This window comes from Patella vulgata, chromosome 2 (assembly GCF_932274485.2).
Source record: "Patella vulgata chromosome 2, xgPatVulg1.2, whole genome shotgun sequence".
In the NCBI taxonomy this organism is placed as follows: domain Eukaryota; kingdom Metazoa; phylum Mollusca; class Gastropoda; family Patellidae; genus Patella; species Patella vulgata.
In genome coordinates this window covers 11,933,798-11,957,283 of record NC_065880.2, presented here as the reverse complement: position 1 = coordinate 11,957,283, position 23,486 = coordinate 11,933,798, and the positions used below count along the sequence as shown (strand labels likewise).

The window sequence follows — 23,486 nt, the reverse complement described above, 5'->3', positions numbered from 1 at the left end:
ATATGTTAACCATTCGGCCACCCCTAAATGTAAATATATTCTTCAGTTGTTTCTGTACAAATTGTTGTTTTTTACCCATCCCAACAACTAGATACCCTTTTTTAGGGACCTACTGCCATTTCCCTGACAAGGGAACTAGGCTTGAAATATCCTAGGCCCGTTTCAAACCCAGGTCAGTCTACTTGTGAGCAGCGTTCATGGCTTGAACAGCATGTCAAAATTACAATATATAACTATACACAGCATTGAAATAAAATTGAACCATGTGTTAGTCCCGAAATGACCTAGTTTGTGTCAGTGGACCTTAAACTCCATATGGTTCCTCCCTATGGCTAGCTGATAAATCTCAGCAAGTTTGAAAAATACAGGGGTGACGACGAAATACTCCCGCATAAAATGTAATGGTATAAAAATATAAAACGTACTGTATCATATATAGTAGTATTTACAGCAGCTTGTTTTATCCAGATATTTTTATAGAAATCTTGTCGGACTATATCAGTTATATCCAATGTATCACTATCACCCAGTCCCAGATGTTCCCTATAAAAAGTAAACAACCACCATGATAATAAAGAATAAAATAATATTTTAGGTTTTAATTCTATTGTCATAAATTTTCCATCTGACCATACTTTTGAATTTAAAGTAACGTCTTTTATAAGTTTGTTCATGACATAACCTTTGACCTAGCCAAGGATCAGGCACCGAGTTCACAAAGCATTCTCAGACTTCAGTTAAGAATTTACTCAAAATTGTTTGTCTTATTTAACTAAAATATAGCCCTTTCTACAAATATTTGTTGTTTTTTAAGTATCAAATACATCAATAAGAAACTATGTGCAAAGTTTAGTGTTTCTGGATCAAAGATATTTCTTATAAACAGTGATTGAAATTTGAGTAAATTCTTAACGTAAGTCTTAGAATGCCAATTGGGCAAGACCTAATTTATCTAATCACAGTGGTTAAACCTAGACTTCAATGAAATGATATGAAATGAAATGGGGTTTAACGTCCTACTGTTCTGCTCCTATGCTGGGCTAATGAAGACGGGCATACGCCATACAGTGTGCTATGAGGGAAATTTTGCCCGGGCAGCGGTATTATCGCCTACTCTTATATCAAATTCCAACTGCCAAGGGATCTTTTACGTGAATTCCAATGTATACACGGGACCTCGGTTTTTCATCTCATCCAAAGGACTAGACAGCTGTCCTTGTCAGGCCCTCCGTCCTGCATCACTGACAAGGAGGAACCATGCCGGAAAATCTGGATGAACTTTCTCGGCCAATGCAGGGATCGAACACCCGACCTCCAGGCTAGCGAGCCAGCGGGACTTCAATGAAAACAGAGAATTGATAAAGAAGTAGTTAGATCCTCATGTAGTGAAAGATTAAATCTTAATGCAATTACAACTTTGTATTTTAACTTTACAGTTCAACTTTAATCGAGTAAACCATTTTACGTTATATTCCACATTTATGACATACCTGAATAACGTGGTTCTCAATGATGAGGCAAATCTTCCAACAAAGTGTTCTCTACCATTAATTCTTACTGGAGTCTTTTGAATATCTTCTACCATAACAGCTAACTCACTGTCACGTTTACCCAGCATACTGCGATCATTAATATTAGCTGATCCTATTATCACTGTATCATCATCCACAATCATTAATTTACTGTGAACATACACTAACTCTGATACCTGTTAATAACGGTCATAGAATAATAATCAGTGGTTGCCCGGCCAGGCAAGATACGCTCACATTAAACATACATTATGTAAGAGCTAAATCTGCCAATTGCAGGTCTTTCTTTAAGCCTGAAAGGTTATATAAACAAGCCAACAGTGAGGCTGATGTCCCCCGCCGAAATAGGAAAATAATTAGAGGACACATATAAATTTATCACAAATTATCTTTTACAAAGTATTGAACAATCAAACAGTATATCTTTACTTATAGTCTAACAATCAAAGTAGGAGAGTTATTGTTTTCCAAAGTCTCGACCAATCAAATTGCGTATCGCTCTGCTTACCCTGAGCAGAAAATGCTCATTATCAAACTTAGTCAAGGTATTACTGTAATGAAACTATACACCAAGTTTCATCAATCTCACTTAATTAGAACTAAAGTTATCGTGTCCCAAAGCATCAACCAATCAAATTGCTTATCTCTGCTTACCCTAAGCGGAAAATGCTCATCTTCGAACTCCATCAAGGCATTGACCTAATAAACACATACACCAAGTTTGAACATTGTAGCTCAATTAGGAAGAGAGTTATTGTGTCCCAAAAAGTGTGACGGACAGACAGACGGACGGACAGACAGACAGACAGACAGACAGACAGACAGACAGACAGACAGACAGACAGACAGACAGACAGACAGACGGACGAACCCATTTTAATAGTCCCCTGCTTTCTTCGAAAGGCGGGGGACAATTATTAACAAGCCAACAGTGAGGCTGATGTCCCCCGCCGAAATCCCAAAATAAATATGTGACACATTTAATTAATAGCACATTTATTTTTTTCAAACTGATTATCAACTGTACACTAAGTTTCATCACTCTCTATCAGATAGAATCAAAGTTATCTTGTCCCAAAGCATCGACCAATGAAATTGCTTAGCTCTGCTTAGCTTTAGCTCGAAATGTTAATCATTGCACTCAGTCAAGACATTCACCTAATGAACATCTACATCAAGTTTAAACATTCTACTTCAATTAAAAGCAGAGTTGTTATGTTCCAAAGTCTTGACCAATCAAATTACTTATCGCTCCTTAGTCTAATCAGAAAATTCTCATCATCCAACTTAGTCAAGGTAATGATATAATGAATCTATACTCGGCGTTTCATCACTCTCAGTTAATTATAACCAAAGTTATCGTGCTCCAAAGCATCAACCAATCAGATTGCTTATCTCTGCTTACAGTAAGCAGACAATGTTCATCACCTAATGAACCCCTACATCAAGTTTGAACATCATAGCTCAATTAGGAGAGTTATTGTGTTCCAAAGTCTCGACCAATCAAATTGCTTATCGCTCTGCTTACCCTGAACAGAAAATGCTCATTATCAAACTTAGTCAAGATATTCATGTAATGAAACTATACACCAAGTTTCATCACTCTCACTTAATTAGAACTAAAGTTATCGTATCCCAAAGCATCAACCAATCAAATTGCTTATCCCTGCTTACCCTAAGCAGAAAATGCTCATCCTCAAACTCCATTAAGGCATTGACCTAATAAACACCTACACCAAGTTTGAACATTTTAGCACAATTAGAAGGAGAGTTATTGTGTTCCAAAGTCTCGGCCAATCAAACTGCTTATTGCTCTGTTTACCCTGAGCAGAAAACGCTCATTATCGAACTTAGTCAAGGTATTGATGTAATGAAACTATAAACCAAGTTTCATCACTCTCACTTAATTAGAACTAAAGTTATCGTGTCCCAAAGCATCAACCAATCAAATTGCTTACCCTAAGCAGAAAATGCTCATCTTCAAACTCCATCAAGGCATTGACCTAATAAACCCTTATTAATACGCAGTGATTTTTTTAATTTAGAGGGGTGTTATTGTCCAATAGACAGTGTGTAATCGACCAATCAAAACGCAAGATTCACCCTTAAGCATGTTACAATAAAGAATATTACAGTATCTGTATGATGTTCTGTAAATTGATTACAAAATCTGTTTCACTCACCAGTCTCCCATTCAGTTCTTCCCATGTTCTTAAACCACAAAACACAACATAATTCAAGGGATCAGCCACTAGAAGATAACAATATATTATGTGATTACACTCTTATCCGGGCTATACTATATACCGGAAAACATCGAAAAACACTGGAAAACAACCGGAAAACACCATGTTATACTGAGTACCGGAAAACACCGGAAAAACACTAAATACCAGAAAACACACTAAATACCAGAAAACACACTAAATACCAGAAAAACACTAAATACCGGAAAACGCCCTAAATAGGTAACTCGGAGCCTGGTCCTCTGGAAAACACCCAAAAAACCTAACCCTAACCCTAATCCACCGCTGGTCCTCTGGAAAACCCTAACCCTATTTAGGGTGTTTTCCGGTATTTAGTGTTTTTCTGGTGTTTTCCGGTATTCAGTATAACATGGAGTTTTCCAGTAGTTTTCCAGCAGTTTTCTGATGTTTTCCGGTGTTTTCCGGTATTCAGTATTGCCGTCTTATCCACACTCTTGTGACAGGCAGGGCTGGATTAAAGGGGGGAGGGGGGTGACTGGGCTATAGCCATACAGTCAGTTGCCTCAATATTAAAGGGACCCTCAAATCAGTTCAAAATTTTTTTTAGTACTCTATATTAATATCATGTTTGTTCCCCAGATACATCTGTTGAGTTTGAATGTGATCCACAATGATCAGATTATGACCCCTTTTCATTGTTGATGCATTTACAACCAGGGGCCTGTTTCACGAAATTTTAACTCAGATAGAATCCAAATTTTAGCAATTTGATTGGATAATATTAGGTTGATTTTAGTGCTTAGCTAATCAAAATTGAAGTATCTACTTAAATTTGGATTTTATCTTTAGTTAAGATTTCGAGAAACGGGACCCATGTATTTGTATTATAGAAATTTACCTTCTTTAGAGAGTCTCTCTATTAAGGAGTTGCGACCTCTACATATCGATGCATAATTCCAGTTAGTAACTGCTTGAAGTGCTGTCCCTTCTGATGTACCAAATTCACCCTCAAATGCTGGTAATAATGGCATTACCACATACACCCGAAACTCTTCTCCACTCCTGTGTATAAAATATTTACAAAATTCAAATTAATATTTTATAATGTGTTCACTGGTAATAGAAATGAAATGAAGACGGGAACTGGTATTAGAATACCAGTATGAAAAAGTTCTAAGTACCAAGGGGGGCACGGTTACTATGTGGGTAAGAAGCTGGCTCGCTAGTCTGGAGGTCGGGTGTTTTGAGCCTGACAATGACAGCTGTCTAGTCGTTCTGATGGGATAAAAACAAGTTCCCGTGTTCACATTGGCGTGCACATAAAAGATCCCTTGACAGTTGGAATTCGATATAAGAGCAGGCTGTAGTGCCGATGTCCGGGCAAAATTTCCCTCATAGCACACTGTATGGCGTATGCCCGTCATCATTAGCCCAGTTCGGAGCAAAACAGTAGGACGTTAAACCCCATTTCATTTCATTTCTAAGTACCAAAGATGTAAGTTGAACAGATGACAGTTGCTAGAATCAACCTTGGTTTAAATGGCATGCTAAATAAAAGATTGGTTCATGATGTCATTGTTGGAACCAGAACTAGCAATTGGAGGTTCTAGAGCACAAGTGATCTAACAACCAACTAAAATGGTTGGTAGTTAGATCACTTGTGCTCTAGACCCTCCAATTGTTAATTGGGAAGGATTGAAAACAACTAACAAATTTGACCAAGTTTTTTTTAGAACTAAAAATATCATTTTTAAGCTTGAGATATCAATAATGAGAGATCTATTCTTATTGAAGTATCTGTCATCATTACCTAGAAAGTGATGTCTATCTGTTTTAAGAAATCTTGTCCTATGGAATTTAACATAAAATAAAATAAAGTCACTTGGCAAACGACGCAATTTTGATAACTTCTTTTTAAAAGCAGAAAGTTTTCCCAATCAGTAAGCTGGTGCAGTATTGCAATTGTATAGGCGTAGGTACATATTACTTAACGTCATACAGCTGAGGCTAGATGTAGAGTAACGGAATCTGCCAAGGTTTGCCGAGTGATGAGGGATTAGCCAATGAAACGGTCTGTTACGGTGATCTTTTGGCGTGAGTTGCACGGAACTGTGGGTAATCCACTAGAAATATCAATGCTGATTGGTTAATCAGTATCAGTATGATAAATGATTTCTATCAGAACAAAAGAGAGAGAGAGAAATGGGGTTTAACATCCACTAAACACAAACTAGGTCATTTCAATAATTCGCTGGGGTCTTTAGCAGTGGGAGGAAACCGGAGGACCCGGAGAAAAAACCCACGAGGTTGGACAGGCGACCCTACTCCTTGTCACGTACAACCGGGGAATCGAAACCACACCAGTTGACTCAATGACAGGCTTTATGATACAGCACGCACATGCTAACCATTCGGCCATCCAACTCCTCTCGATCAGAACAAGTTTACCTGTGAGCTCTAATTGGTTAATCAGTATCAGTATGATAAATGATTTCGATCAGAACAGGTTTACCTGTGAGCTCTAATTGGTTAATCAGTATCAGTATGATAAATGATTTTGATCAGAACAAGTTTACCTGTGAGCTCTAATTGGTTAATCAGTATCAGTATGATAAATGATTTCGATCAGAACAAGTTTACCTGTGAGCTCTAATTGATTAATCAGTATCAATATGATAAATGATTTCGATCAGAACAAGTTTACCTGTGAGCTCTAATAATACGTCTGTATAAAGCTTCTCCAATACCTGTGAGCTCTAATTGATTAATCAGTATCAGTATGATAAATGATTTCGATCAGAACAAGTTTACCTGTGAGCTCTAATTGCATAATCAGTATCAGTATGATAAATGATTTCGATCAGAACAAGTTTACCTGTGAGCTCTAATTGATTAATCAGTATCAATATGATAAATGATTTCGATCAGAACAAGTTTACCTGTGAGCTCTAATAATACGTCTGTATAAAGCTTCTCCAATACCATTTAATACTGTATTTGTCTCGTCTTCTATTAATGTGACGAAAAACTGATTCTGTATTTGAAAAAAATAAAACATCCCACTTATTTATTAAATCTTACCACAGCAATATCTCATCAATAGTTTAACAATGGAAATATAAAAAATATCTGAAGCAATACAAATATATATTTATACAAATTTTTCATAGTTACTAGAAATCAAGTTAAGAACCGAAATTCGTTTTGAAAATACATATTTTTTTTAATATTTTAAAATCATTTTAAAATCATAAATTAAGAAAGGCTGACATCAAAAGACATTTTTCGTATTGTAGGTATTTGGGGGAGGGGGGGGGGAATCCATATTTTAAAATCATAAATTAAGAAAGGCTGACATCAAAAGACAATTTCGTGTTGTAGGTATTTTTTTTGGGGGGGGGGGGGTTGTGGTAATTAATGTTTTATAGTGTGTCTTTTTACTGTGTAACACTGTTTATATCGTAGTTATCTATATATAAATGTACAGTATATTACGATATTTGAAGAAAAAAAAATAGGTATTTGGCTTGATCTTGATAACGTCCTTACCTCAATGTAAATATAATGTTTTGCATTTTCAATACAATGTATGTAAGCTGTGTGAATGGACGCTTCAATAGTACTAATACCTGCTGACCAACGACTGGAACTTCGTAAAATCTAAATGTATTAATTAAAGATGCATTATGTAAGATTTAGATAAAGAGCTGACAGGTCTCACTATAACAGTTTAAAGATAGATAATGTAAAAGGAATATATTGAAACTTTATTCAGAGCGAAGTTATGACTGAAGAATAGTGTAGTCTCCATTTTTTTCATTATTACCGTTGTTATGATAATAGACAAAGTCTCAATTATCCATTTTTAAATTAAAACATTAAATGGCAATCATGTTTTAATCCTTTCAAAATCACAATCATCAGATGATCAGGAGGCTAGTCATGTGAATAAATGTCTAATTAATAATCCATATGACAATCGAGAACAAGAGAAAGACCTGTAAAAGATTAAAGTACCTGAGACTTGACTTCATAAGTAACACCTTTTATAGACATAGGAACAGTACATCTAGCATTGGTTTTAGGTAGTATAAATGGGTAAGAATTCTTCTTTTTAAATTTCTTTGTCTGTAAAATACACACAATCGTCAATTAACTTGGCTCTCTAATAACCATAGTGCTCATTTATACATCAACTTATACTATAACAGCTCATTTATAAATCAAGTTATACTATAATGTATTGTATAGCTCTCCATAGAGCTCATTTATGCATCGACTTATACTATAATGTATTGTATAGCTCAGCATAGAGCTCATTTATACATCAACTTATACTATAACGTATTGTATAGCTCAGCATAGAGCTCATTTATACATCAACTTATACTATAACATATTGTATAGCTCATTTATACATCAACTTATACTATAACGTATTATAGCTCTCCATAGAGCTCATTTATACATCAACTTATACTATAACGTATTGTATAGCTCAGCATAGAGAGAGAGAGAGAGAAATGGGGTTTAACGTCCACTCAACACAAACTAGGTCATTTCGGGACTAACATATGGGTTAATTTTCTTTCAATAATTCGCTTGCGCGTTGGGGTCTTTAGCAGTGGGAGGAAACTGGAGGACCCGGAGAAAACCCACGAGGTTGGACAGGCGACCCTACTCCTTGTCACGTACAACCGGGGATTCGAAACCACACCAGTCGACTCAATGACAGACTTTATGATACAGCGCGCGCACGCTAACCATTCAGCCATCCACCCCCCCCTCAGCATAGAGCTCATTTATACATCAACTTATACTATAACATATTGTATAGCTCTCCACAGAGCTAATTTATACATCAACTCATACAATAACGTATTGTATAGCTCTCCATAGTGCTCATTTATACATCAACTTATACTATAACATATTGTATAGCTCTCCATAGTGCTCATTTATACATCAACTTATACTATAACGTATTATATAGCTCTCCATAGAGCTCATTTATACATCAACTTATACTATAATGTATTGTATAGCTCTTTGTAGTGCTTATTTATACATCATTTTTTACTATAACGCATTGTATAGCTCTCCAGAGAGCTCATTTATACATCAACGTATACTATAATGTATTGACACAAACCTATTGCATGCTTTCACTACATAAATTTCAACAGAATAGGTTGTGGATTATATTAAGAAATCAATATAATAAAATACTAAAACAGTACCATGAGAGACAGACAGAAAGAAATGAGGTTTAACGTCTATTTTTGACAAACCAGGTCATTTCAGGACTAACATATGGTTCAATTTTATTTCAATAATTCGCTTGCGCGTAGGTCTTTAGCAGAGGGAGGAAAGTGGAGGACCCAGAGAAAACCCACGAGAGTGGACAGACGACCCTGCTTCTTGTCCCATACAACCTTGAATATCTGTATTATGTATTCTCGTTATTTATGTATTTATAATAGTTGATACTCATGTATTATGTGTGCTGTCCTTGATGGATGTTTTGGTACAAATTAGAGAGAGAGAGAGAAATGGGGTTTAACGTCCACCCGACACAAACTAAGTCATTTCGGGACTAACACATGGTTCAATTTTATTTCAATAATTCGTTTGCGCGTATGGGTCTTTAGCAGTGAGAGGAAACCGGAGGACCTGGAGAAAACCCATAAGGTTGCACAGGCGACCCTACTCCCTGTCACGTACAACCGGGGAATCGAAACCCCTCCAGTTGACTCAATGACAGACCTTATGATACAGCGAAGTGCGCACATGCTAACCATTCAGCGATCCAACCCCTCTTGGTACAAAATAATCTTATCTTATCTATTCTGAGATTATCGAAGAATTACCTTAGTATAATTCCAGCGTGTAATGAAATGTCGTGCGACATCCCTAGCAGATTTACCATATACTACAGCTCCTATATCATGCCATGGCATTCTGGGACACACATTTCTATCTATAAAATCTATAGAAAAAAAAAGTAACTTAGTTTTAAAAATGATGCAAAAATAAATCATAAATGTTACTATAACTAAAATATACTTCCAACTAACAATTAAACTAAGAGATAACAAAGGAATAATAACAGATTTAAAAAAAGAGAGTTGACATTATATTGTATAAACTACCTGAGAGAGAGAGAGAGAGAGAGAGAGAGAGAGAGAGGGGGTAATGTCCACTTAACACAACCTAGGACTAACTATGGTTCAATATTATTTTACTTATTCACTTGTGTGTAGGGGTCTTTAGTAGTGGGAGGAAACCCGAGGACCAGGAGAAACCAAGCAAGGTTGGACAGGCAAACTTACTCCTTGTCACGTACAAGCAGGGAATTGAAACCTTGCCACTTGACTCAATGACAGACCTTATGATGCAACGTGCACACAAGTTAAACCATTCGACCACACAACCCCTCACCTTCGATATGAAAAGGGGTTTGGATGGCCGAATGGTTAGCACGTGCATGCTGTATCATAAGGCCTGTCATTGAGTCAACTGGCATGATTTCGAATCCCCGGTTGTACGTGACAAGGAGTAGGGTCGCCTGTCCAGCCTCGTGGGTTTTCTCCGAGTCCTCCGGTTTCCTCCCACTGCTAAAGATCCCTACGAGCAAGTGAATTATTGAAATAAAATCAAACCATGTGTTAGTCCCGAAATGACCTAGTTTGTGTCAAGTGAACGTTAAACCCCATTTCTCTCTCTCTCTCTATATGAAAAATAACAGATTTGACACAGAGATGTAATTATATTGTATAATCTACCTAGAAACTTTACTAAGGTCACTTTGAGACTAACAGAAGGTAATTTTCATGTCAAGGGTTACATAATTAAGTAATGTTGAGTGGGTGTACAGACAACTCATCCCAAAGACAATTCATCCCAAGACAACTCATCCCAAGTTAAAAGACAACTCATCCCAACTTTAAAACATGGGTCGAGATATAAGACAACTTATCCCAACAAATATAAGTGCTAGTTATATTTGTTTTTAATACAATTGCTTTCTTTGAAGACCACTCAGACCATTCTCATTTTGTTATAAAAATGTGTTATCTTAAAATTGATATTGTTGTTTTAATAAAATGGATATTCTTTTAACTTTTGGGTGCTCCGTATACTTATCATAGCGTACACGTTTAAATTCCTTCTTTGAACCATACATGTGACTGAAAATGTTGGCTCCATATCATTGTCTGATAAAAATTCGTCAGAATATGACATATCCTTATCTTTATGTATGAGTTTCTGTATAGCTAATATCTTGGGATGAGTTGTCTTCTGACTTGGGATGAGTTGACTTATATTGGTATGAGTTGTCTTTGGGATGAGTTGTCAGGTATTCGTTGAGTGGGAGAATTTTATCCAGGCAGCAGCACTTCTTTTTAGTCTTCTTTAAAGTCCAACAGCTAAGGGAATGGGAATCATACTTTTCACAAATACCTACCCGTAAAAGGGGCATCTAACTGAACAAAATCCTTGTAGATAAAATTGACGTAATCTTTGCCAATCCATAATTTAGTCGAACCAACCAATCCTAGTTCATCTATTTTTGTTTCACTGTCGGTTCTTTGCATAGATTTATTTGTTTCTGCCATCTTCTGTCTAAATCGAAAAATATAACCAAGTTACCTTTCTTTCAATATTTTTTTTTTTACATTTTTAACATGATATATAACGATTTGCTTTTCATCATTTTGCCATTGTTACAAGTAGTAAATGAAATTGAAATGGGGTTTAACGTCCTACCCTTCTGCTCCGACTGGGCTAATGAAGATGGGCATATGCCATACAGTGTGTTAGAAGGGAGAAATTTTTGCACGGACAGCAGCGCTATGACCTACTGTTATATCGAATTCCAACCGCCAAGGGATCTTTTACGTACACACCAATGTGTATACAGGACCTCGGTTTTTCGTAAGTTGAATTTCTCGGCAAACACAGAGGGATCGAACTCACGATCTCCAGTCTAGCGAGCTAGCGTCTTACTCACTTAGCTACTGTGTATATTACAAATGAAATGGAGTTTAACGTTCTACTGTTCTGTTCCTATACTGGGCTAATGAAGACAGGCATACGCCATACAGTGTACTATGAGGGAAATTTTGCCAAGGCAGCGGCACTATGACCTACCCTTATATGGAATTCCAACTGCCAAGGGTCTTTTAAGTGCATGCCAATGTATACATGGGACCTCAGTTTTTCGTCCCATCCAAACAACAAGACAGCTGTCCTTGTCAGGCCCTCCGTCCTGCACCACTGTTAAGTGTTAAGGGGAAATCATGTCGGAAAATAGAGATGAACTTTCTTGGCCAATGCAGGGATTGAACACCCGACCTCCATGGCCCCCTTTCTCTATTACAAGTAGAATGGTGGTCTAAGGAGCCCTAGTTAGGGTAGTTTAGGATGATCTAAGGAACCCTAGTTAGGATGGTTTTGGGCAGTCTAAGGAGCCCTAGTTAGGATGGTTTGGGACGATCTAAGGAGCCCTAGTTAGGGTGATTAAGGGCAGTCTAAGGAGCCCTAGTTAGGATGGTTTGGGATGATCTAAGGAGCTCTAGTTATGGTGATTAGGGACAGTCTAAGGAGCCCTAGTTAGGGTAGTTTAGGACGATCTAAGGAGCCCTAGTTAGGATGATTTGGGCGGTCTAAGGAGCCCTAGTTATGGTGGTTTGGGGCAGTCTAAGGGGCCCTAGTTACTGTGGTTTGGGATGGTCTAAGGAGCCCTAGTTAGGGTAGTTTAGGACGATCTAAGGAGCCCTAGTTAGGTTGGTTTGGGGCTGTCTAACGAGCCCTAGTTAGGTTGGTTTGGGGCTGTCTAAGGAGCCCTAGTTATGGTGGTTTGGGACAGTCTTAGGGGCCCTAGTTACGGTGGTTTGGGATGGACTAAGGAGCCCTAGTTAAGATGGTTTGGGATACTCAAAGGACCTTTAGTTATGGTGGTTTGGGGCAGTCTAAGGGACCCTAGTTAGGATGGTTTGGGATGGTCTAAGGAGTCCTAGTTAAGGTGGTTTGGGATATTCAAAGGACCTTTAGTTAGGGTGGTTTGGTGGGGTTTAAGGAGCCCTAGTTAAGGTGATTAGGGGCGGTCTAAGAGGCACTAGTTAGGATGGTTTGAGGCAGTCTAAGGACCCCTAGTTAGGGTGGTTTGGGATAGTCAAAGGACCTTTAGTTAGGGTGGTTTGGTGGGGTTTAAGGAGCCCTAGTTAAGGTGATTAGGGGTGGTCTAAGGAGCCCTAGTTAGGGGGGGGGGCGGTCTAAGGGGCCCCTGTTTTGACAATTAAAATATAACTTACTTATCTTTATTTTCTAGTAAGGTCATTGGTTGATCTATACTTCCTCTTCTTTCCCTTAGTTTATCAACTAAATGAGCAAACTGAAGAATAAATCACATCTATCACTGACTTTCATTTTATCTTGAATATACCTAGTTACTATAATAATAGTCACTCAGTACACTATATTAATTTTGAGATTTTGAATATTATTCACCATGTCTTGATGTCCGATTGGGCATATTCCCAGTCGGACAATTTTGGGTGTTCGGAAAATTGCATCGGACAAGTCCGGAATATACAGGCGAAGTCCCATCACTGAGCTAGAAAGAGATAGTTCAATATCAACTAATACCTTAGCCGACTTGCTTGACTTTTTATCATCTAAAAATAATTTTTCATTTATTGTTTCTTGTTCTTCTCCATCTTGAGTTGTTGATGACTGAAATTTCTTCATATTTAAAACCATTTTCCATCTTTTTCTGGCATTACTTTCTTCATCATCACTACTACTATCACCATCATGTTCTTGCTTCTTCAACCTGCAGGAAAGTGAAACCAAACAGTCCATTATCATACTGATTATGTATTAAAAACATAGGCGTACGGGCTCAAAAACAGTTAGGGGATCGGATTCGAAATGCCCAAAAAGATTTTTGGGTTACAGATGACGGCGACGGTTTTCAATATGAAGGACTTTGCAATGGTTGAATTGCAGTCAAAAAATGATGTATCACTACGCCGTAATGTAATCAGGTTCAGTAAAAGTGAAATCTATAGCAAAGAATTATATTTATACTTGTAGGAGATTCTAAATTTATCCATTATTGACCTATTATAGCGAGAACGGCCAGCTCTTTATCTAAATCTTACATAATGCCCCTTTAATAAAAAAATATCATTATAATCGTTGTCATTATCTGTCTTACCTATTTAACATAGTATCAGTTCTAGCTACTGCTGCCATTCCAGTGCTACTAGCAGATGGTGATGATGGTGGTGACTGTGCTGACTGTGCTGCCTTTCTTATTAAGTCACTCTGTGAATTCTGTGATGAAGTATGACTCCCACCACTATTTGTTTTATCAGCTTTAGCATGTTCATTTCCTTTTTGTCCCGATCCACCAGAGCCTTGCTGTTCCTTATTTAAACTAACAATTTTTTGGGCCTGGACGTTCTTGTCATTGGAACTGGGTATGATATCATCTAAGGCGTTATAGCCAGTGGGTTTTATATTAAAGTGAAGTCCTTCTTTTTCAGCTTTCAACTTCCACAAATGTTGTTTGTTTTTCTTGCTGTCTTTTTCAGTGGTATTGTTATTTTCTCTGGCGGATGAGCCAACTTCTGTGTCATTTTTATTTTCTCTGGCAGATGAGCCAATTTCCGAGTCAGAGACTCTATTATGACTATCGACTTTATCTGTTGTATCATTTTGTAAATTATTCATCACGGCCATGGCAGCATTTGAAAATTTATCTGCAGCATTTTCTTCTGTGCCTGTTGATGGAGGTGTATGGGAATGTTTTGTAGAATTATCACATATTTCTTTGTTCTTGTTGATATCGATGCCGTCTGGTGTAGGGGGTGTAACATTGATTGATATATCACTTGGTTCCACGGCATCTACTGAATCTCTAGATAGGTTCATGTCTACAGTAGTCTGAAACAATCAAAGGAAGCAAACAGTAAGGCTGATGTTCCTGACTCAGTCCCAAAATAAATAGATGAAACATATGTAGCACTTTGGTCCTTAAGACAATATTGGGTCTTTGAAAAATTGTTGCTTCACTCTGTCTATAGAGTCAAATCACACTTACTTAATGAACGTGAATGATATATTTATACATAAAAACAGTGATATTTTGGTAAAATCATAACCATTGTCAAAATATCCATCAAATTCTGTCTGTTTATTGACCTATGGTTGGTAGACCAAATAAGGTTCCTTGCCACGCTCCCAATTCTTCATCCCTAGCAAGGGGAATCCAGAGCAACCTTCTGAGATAGAACCGTGGCTCCAAATATGGAATTTTGCAGCATTGTATAGCATGTTATTAGAAGATAAAGAAAACTGTACTCACCTCTGTTGTGACAGACTCAATTGGTGCACTGTTCAGTGATTCTCGTGATTTGGTGTTTTTTAATTGAATACTACCAAGATCTTTCAATCTGAATGAAAACAAATCAAAATAGTTTCTTAAAAAATCATAGTAGCCATGTTCATAAAAAACATACCTCCAAGTTCTTAAATACAATATAAAGTAACAAATTTTGTAATATTGTCATATACTCTGTTATTCATATTATTAAGAAATAGTGGTTCAAAGCCTTCTTGGGTTCTTTGAGTTATTGAGTTACTTCCCTTTATTAATAAAGTTCTTTGAGCCTAGATATGGACTTATGGAATTGAGTGAAATGGAAGATTGCTGTTTTTAATTAGCCATTCTGCTAGTCTTCAACAATCCTGGCCATCTAGTGGCTAATACACCTAAATACCACAATATTTGTTCTTTCTAGTATAGTTTATCAAATGATAAATGGACCTTATCACGTATCTATATAATCTATATAATTAATCATTATAAAAACAATTTATTAAACATGCATTATGCAAGAGCAAAATCTGCCTATTACAAGTCTTTCTTTAGGCCTGAAATGTTATCTAAATTATCAATTAGGCATTAATTAACTTATTCAGACCATAATAAACTCTCGATGTCAAGGCTAGCCTTCGATGTTGGCTGAATTAGATTCCTATATGCCGCTAACGGCCGTTGATAATTAAATCAGAAAAAGTGGATAATCGAGACTATGCTGTTTATATTAATGATTTTAGTAATGATGACCTAGACTATGCAAAAATTTCACCCGCTTCTTTCTCAGCTCATAGTGGATCAATTTGACTGAAATTTTCAGCAAATTACCTTTACACTATCTAGTTTTTAACTATTATAGCGAGAACCGCCATCTCTTTATCTTGTCTCCCATAATGTATCTTTTATTAATTGATGAATGAACACTATAAGGTACCAAGCCCCCCCCAATTTAAGTAAGAGTTTTGATATAAAATCAAATAAAATACAAAATCTGTGAATAATGTTTTTGTCTACATACTTATGTTCAGCTGTATCCCATCTACCATAACACAGATCTATTCCACCTATAAATGCCACATTCTGATCTATTACTACCATTTTTTCATGATGAGCCCACAATAATACTCCTCCTGGTATATGATCTGGATGACGCATTATCTGTTGGGAAATGAAATTAAATGAAATTAAATGGGTGCTTAATAACGTCCTACTGTTCTGCACCGACTCGGCTAATGATGATGGGCTTATGCCATACAGTGTGCTATGAAGGAAACATAGCCTGACAGCGGCACTACGGATTACTCTTATTTTGAATTACAACTGTCAAGGGTTCTGTTAAACAGGACCATGGTTTTTTGTCCCATCGGAATGACTAGACACCGTTCCTTGCTAGGCCCTCTGTCCTACATTACCGACAAGGGGAAATCACGCTGGAAAATTCTGGTTAATGAGCCAAAGACCTATTCACCGATCCACCCCATGGCTATAATGGAGAGAGTATTACATGAATCTATTACAGGTGTCCTAAATATAATTTACATCATCTTTAATATGGATAATCTGTGCCAAAAGATCAACAATTTTGAAAAAATTGGATTGAAATAAATTTTACATTTTTTGATCTATCAAAGACTAACACAAACACTGACAATGAAATAAATTAGTTTCATTATGGCTAACAACCTAGACTTCTTTCTTTTCTTCATTCACTAAGTTCGAAATGAAATGAAATGAAATGGGGTTTAACGTCCCACTGCTCTGCTCCTATACTGGGCTAATGAAGACGGGTATACACCATACAGTGTGCTATGAGGGAAATTTTGCCTGGGCAGCGGCACTATGGCTTACTCTTATATCAAATTCCAACTGTCAAGGGATCTTTTACGTGCATTCCAATGTATACACTGGACCTCGGTTTTTCGTATCATCTGAAGGACTAGACAGCTGTCCTTGTCAGGCCCTCTGTCCTGCATTACTGACAAGAGTGAACCACGCCGGAAATTTTGGATGAACTTTCTCGGCCAATGCAGGGATCGAACACCCGACCTCCAGGCTAGCGAGCCAGCGTCTTACCCACTTAGCCACGTGATCCCCCACTAAGTTTGATGCTTGAACAGACAAACACTGACAGTATATATATATTACACACTAAAACTATTTATGGAATAACAATTACTGGTTTATTAACATGCAACGTTTCAACGATGATACTCTCGTCTTTATCAATCAAATGACAACATATATGTTGGTTCGTTCGTTTCTAGAGTTTTACGTCCACTTCCACCTAAGGTGATATCGTAAAACATCAAGTATTTATATACAGTAAAGAGAGAGAGAAATCGGGTTTAACGTCCACTCGACACAAACTAGGTCATTTCGGGACTAACATATGGTTTAATTTTATTTCAACAATTCGCTTGCGCATAGGGGTCTTTAATTAGCAGTGGGAGGAAACCGGAGGACCCGGAGAAAACCCACGAGGTTGGACAGGCGACCCTACTCCTTGTCACGTACAACCGGGGATTCGAAACCACGCCAGTCAACTCAATGACAGACTTTATGATACAGCTCGCACGCTAACCATTCAGCCATCCAACCATCCAGCCATCCAACCATCCATATACAGTAAAAAGAAGCCATAAATATAGACATTATATATAACAAGCACTGATCAAAGCGATGATGACAAACCCTAAGTAGTTACAGTAAACGGAAGCCATGATTAATTATATATCTAAAGAACTAGAAGTAAGCGTTAATAAGTGATCAGTATTAGTCAATGATACAAAATAATATTAAACCATCAATGAGGTGTACAATAACAAACCATAATTATACTAATGTCCAAAAGAAAGTATACACTGTTCATTTCGTCCTGCTTCAAACAATGTCGTTTTTCCGTTGTATGCGTTATTTTGGTACAATGTCAATTTGTTTTGCCTTTTATTTACTTAGAAATATTGAGTTTGGACGCCCGAGACATGTTCAGTGTAGTTTTATCACATTTTTTTGATTTAAACAAAACTTGGTCATATTTTTAGTGTGTATACTTTCTTTTGGACATTAGTATATATATTACAGATCTTGTAAAGATTTACAATCTGAATTTCCTACAATAAATAATACACAGGTACTGTAAATAAAGTGTTTATAATGAACACAAATGCGAACGTGATTGATTAACTGCTGCTAATAATTTTCATTAGCCTATCAGAGGGCAAGGTCGAAGGCGACAATACTATATACTGAAAAACACCGGAAAACAACAGGAAAACTACCGGAAAATACCATGTTATACTGAATACTGGAAAACACCAGAAAAACAATAAATACCGGAAAACACAATAAATACCGGAAAATACCCTAAATAAGTAACCCGGAGACTGGCACCCTAAATAGGTAACCTGGACCCTGGTCCTCTGTGTGCCTGGGTTAGGGTTAGTTTCCGGTTTATAGTATAGCCCTTCTCCAGGTTACCTATTTAGGGTGTTTTCTAGTATTTAGTGTGTTTTCTGGTATTTAGTGTTTTTCTGTTGTTTTCTGGTATTCAGTATAACATGGTGCTTTCCGGTAGTTTTCCAGTGTTTTCCGGTATATACATGTAGTATAGCCCGTCAAAGGTTTACATGGTCAAATTTTCAATGTGGTGTTAACTTCTATAAATTTCTGCACACATCGCCGCTTTCAGTAGGAACAATGATTCAGTGATTGCATTCAGCATAAAAGGCCATTAAGAAATATCTTAAAATAATCAGTAAGAAATATATAATATACCTTTATATTAGTGGGATGTAAACTAAGTAATGTTGATTTACTGTAAGCACTGTCAATACCTAGAGCCATAGTTACTTCTTTATATAATAATATATAGATCTTAACACCAGCTTCCTACAATATATAACAATAAAACTTACTTATATTAACACTCGCTTCCTACAAAATATAACAACAAAACTCAGTTATATTAACATCCGCTTCCTACAATATATAACAACAAAACTTAGTTATAAATATTCCACACTCTTGAGAGAGAGAGAGAGACAGTTTTAAAGCTCAACTCAGGACTAACATATGGTTTTATTTCATTAATTCGCTAGTACGTAGGGATTTTTTTAGCAGTGGGAGGAAACCAGAGGACCTGGAGAAAACCCACGACATTGGACAGGCGATCCTACTTCTTGTCATGTACAACCAGGGAATCAAAACCACGCCGGTTGACTCAATGACAGACCTAATGATACAACACGCTCGCGTTAACCATCCGGCTATCCAACCCTTTCCACACCCTTGGGACATGTATTGGTAATCAATAACCATTACTAATGGCGTAATTGTTATAAACTGTATAGCAAATAGTATCAGGCCAGGCACCGATCCAGGTTCAATTTAGTAGGTGTTGGACATGTAATAATAAGAAGTGGCATCCACAGTGTTCCAGTTTTCTAAATCTTCTGCTCCCCTCCTCTCCCTCTTATGTGCTTTTTGCTCTTTCGGCGCTTGTGAATAGTCACTACAACACTTTAATATATGCTGGAAATCCTGGATCCGCCCTGCAAGCATCCCAATTAGCCTCCCCCTTGTTTGCTTTTTGCTTTTTCGGTGCTCATGAATAGTCACTATCTGCTGAAAATCCTGGAACTGCACTGCAGGAAGTGGACATAAATTGAGACCCTTTTCAAACTACCACAACACAATCAAAGTATCAAAAGGCTGAAAACTTATACGCTTAGTTCTAGATGTATGAAAGAAAATAAAATTTCATAAATAAAGATTTAATTGTTTATCTGCCTGAGTAATAATTGAATACCAAAAAAAAAAAGGAAGCAAAATCTGTTTCCACGAAACACAAAAGTTATGCTACTGAGAAATTTCTCAATAATTCATCACATTAGCAAGTATTTCATACAATACTAACTTGTTATATAACTCCTTTATTAAAGATTCATAAGTTATATTTATAGCACGGTTTTCATGAGTTAACAGGTTTAACCAGAGTCCGAAGGTTAAACCGGTTAATGAATGAAGCGTGTTATAAATGACTTGTAACATTGACAACTGCTCAACATGCTTATTGTTATTGCACAGAAAACCCACCCCACTTCTCTATATGATTTCTACTAAAACTAGTGTAAACCAGCAAAAGTGTGCAATAACATTGAACATGTCTAGTTATTGCACGGTTAAGTTCCACCCAATCTACTAGAGGGAAAACAATCTGCTTATTCAACGAAAAGAACAAAGGAAGATTACCCATCCATGTTACAAGTCTAGTTATTGCACGGTTAAGCTCCACCCAATCTACTAGAGGGAAAACAATCTGCTTATTCAACGAAAAGAACAAAGGAAGATTTCTTGTCCATGTTACAAGTCTAGTTATTGCACGGTTAAGCTCCACCCATTCTACTAGAGGGAAAACAATCTGCTTATTCAACAAAAAGAACAAAGGAAGATTTCCCGTCCATGTTACAAATAATAATAATATCTTACAGCCTTTCTCTTTAATATCATATCTAATCTCCATTTATCACCTTCAGTTATTGGTCTCTTCATATAGATCTCTGGACTTAACCTGTTAATAATTTCACATCAAATATGAGATTATAACACATCATTATCATGCATTTACAAATTTTTAACCAGACTTGATTAGTTCAGATTGATTTGTTCTAATAATTTCACATCAAATATGAAATATAAATTGGTGATATTGTGACAATATATGTTTCATGTCATTATCATGCATTTACAAATTTCTAACCAGACTTGATTAGTTCAGATTGATTTGTTCTAATAAATGACATCAAAGTCAGATCTCACTCTTAATCTAGTAAAAGTCATACTTTGAGATTCTGAATTGTTCAGTTTCAATGTTTGTAATTGTTTATAAATATTAATATTTTAAAATTAAAGTATTTCACATAATGTAATAATCTATTGAGTAAAATCGTTTTTCAGCTTTTAATACATAATTTTAACTTTTAATATATCATCATCGTACGACTTTAGCTACAGTCTGCCAAATTTAAAAAGATAGAGATAAAGAAATGGAGTTTAACATGCATTCACCACAAACTAGGTCATTTGGGGACTAACATATGGTTCAACTTTATTTCAAAAATTTGCTTGCGAGTAGGTGTCTTTAGCTGTGGGAGGAAACCAGAGGGCCCACAGAAAACCCACAAGGTTGGACAAGCGACCCTACTCTTTGTCACATACAAGTGGGCAATCAAAACCACCCCACTTGACTCAATGACAGACCTTCATATCCAATGTGCATGCGTTAACCACTCGCCCACCCAACATCCCAGATTATAAAAAGAAAAAAACAAAAATATAACATAACCCAGAACTGTTTTGTTTATTTCAAGTACTTTGTTTTTATATTAAAATATTTTATTGTCTCATATTCAAATGAGAAAGTGAGAAATGATTCAATTTTAGTATAATAATTTCCTTGCTGGCAGGGGTCTTTAGCTGTGGGGGGAAAACCTGGAGAAAAACCCATGAAGCTGGACAGGAAACCTACTCCTTGACTCAACTCAACACCCCCCCCCCCCCTCCACCTCGCACATTTAAATCAACATACCACCAATCAGTAATAAATATTTCTTCTTTGGCTTTCTCTAGAGAATCTCCTACAGCTTCAAAGTATGATGCAGCATCAGCAAACCTATAAATAGATTGAACATCTAATATATAATATGTCCAAATTGTCTTTGGTGCAATTCTCATCACTTTATTTAACCATTCGATGTAGGTCAGTGGCAGCTCAAACATCTATCATTAAGATAATATAATTGTTGCTTCATCAACATTAAATTTTGAGATTTGATTTTATTAAATAAAACAAATAAATATTTTTGAGAGAGAGAGAGAGTTTAACGTCCCACGAGGTTGGACAGGCAACTCTACTCCTTGTCACATACAATCGGGGAATCGAAACCACGCCAGTTGAATCAATGACAGAGCTTATGATACAGCACGCACATGCTAACCATTCGACCATCCAACCCCCCCGCAATCAATGGCAGACTAAAAACTTACCAATGAGCATAGGACGGATCTCGTACTGGAGCAAACCCTTGAAATCTGTTAACTGTGGTATATTCATCAGCTTTTGTTTTGGCCTTTTCTTTAATAAGATGAGCCCATTCTCTGGCCTTTCTTGATGTCCAGCACCTTATTAGTAAATTTCTATAAGACAAATTATAAAACTTAATTATTTTAATGTTATTTTACTCAAATTTGGTTATACTCCATTTCGAATAAGTTTGTAAAATTCAAATGAAGTAATTTGGTTCTGTAGTCATTGTGAAAAATGCATTTATATTCAGAAATTAATTTAAATTTTGAGGAGTCAAATCTATTAAAACAATTGCACAACAGTGTGAATCTGCAGTCATAGCCTTTCTTAAAATACAGATGTGACATCATCCTTTGATGTTGGCGTATATTATTTCAAATACAATGTAATATACGGGCAACTTGCCAATCGTACATTATTTATACTAGTGAAATATTGGAATTGCGTGAAGCATTTTACTGTAAAAGTAAGTGCAGAGTTAGTATTTTAAGTTGTTTAATGGTCTCCAACTTAAGACATTGCGTAATATATTAAAACAACACTCGGGCCTCACGGCCCTCGGTGTGGTTTCAATATGTTACTTAATGTCTCGCTCTCGATCCTTTAAACAATACATAGTGTACTGAAGACAGCAAATTAAAACAGGTGTGAAGCTACCTGAAGCTTGCTAATTTACTTTGCTTATAAATATCTGAATTTATTACTGAACACAATACACCTGGCCGAACATTACATACATCAGATAAACTACTTTTAAAGCCCCAAACTGTTAAACTAGTCTCTTATGATCAGCGCTCTTTTAGTTATCAAGCACCTGTTTTATGGAATAATCTACCATTTAGTTTAAGATGTTGTACATCTCTATATTCTTTTAAAAAACAACTTAAAACACATTTATTTAACCAGGCTTTTAACTGACTCTGTTTATTTATGATTACATTGTCACTTTGTAAAGTGCCCCTGAACATGTTATATGAAAGGGCGCACAATAAATATGCTGTAATAATAATAATTAATAATTATTGAAATTATTTATTTAACATTAGATGCATTCAAACTACATTTGCTCTTTAATTTACCTTTGAAGTGTTGTGATAAGAACACCATGGGGTGCCCCAGAAGATGCCATTCCACATTGTACTCTAAAGTCAGAATCCATTAACAAAACATCACTGATATGTCCATCCTCTGGTCTTATATAGGCTAACCAGGAATCTTTTACAATCAACCATCTAAACGAATATATTCAATTACAAACTATGTATCACTGG

At 36.5% G+C, this 23,486-nt stretch overlaps 1 protein-coding gene across 1 annotated transcript in view; it reads right to left on the bottom strand.

Moving 5' to 3' along the window:
- LOC126809697 (phospholipase D1) overlaps positions 1-23,486 on the bottom strand; it is a 39,907-nt gene that overhangs the window by 7,938 nt on the left and 8,483 nt on the right. The window contains exons 8-26 of the mRNA XM_050534425.2: positions 23,295-23,447; positions 22,176-22,325; positions 21,718-21,801; positions 20,619-20,700; positions 18,906-19,019; positions 16,150-16,289; positions 15,117-15,204; positions 13,965-14,695; positions 13,391-13,577; positions 13,057-13,136; positions 11,208-11,365; positions 9,610-9,728; positions 7,757-7,867; positions 7,289-7,399; positions 6,679-6,773; positions 4,638-4,801; positions 3,716-3,783; positions 1,491-1,708; positions 426-543 (exon numbers count right to left, since the gene is read on the bottom strand). Coding sequence (XP_050390382.2) covers positions 426-543; positions 1,491-1,708; positions 3,716-3,783; positions 4,638-4,801; positions 6,679-6,773; positions 7,289-7,399; positions 7,757-7,867; positions 9,610-9,728; positions 11,208-11,365; positions 13,057-13,136; positions 13,391-13,577; positions 13,965-14,695; positions 15,117-15,204; positions 16,150-16,289; positions 18,906-19,019; positions 20,619-20,700; positions 21,718-21,801; positions 22,176-22,325; positions 23,295-23,447 — 2,971 coding nt within the window. The remainder of the gene's footprint in view (positions 1-425; positions 544-1,490; positions 1,709-3,715; positions 3,784-4,637; positions 4,802-6,678; positions 6,774-7,288; positions 7,400-7,756; positions 7,868-9,609; positions 9,729-11,207; positions 11,366-13,056; positions 13,137-13,390; positions 13,578-13,964; positions 14,696-15,116; positions 15,205-16,149; positions 16,290-18,905; positions 19,020-20,618; positions 20,701-21,717; positions 21,802-22,175; positions 22,326-23,294; positions 23,448-23,486) is intronic.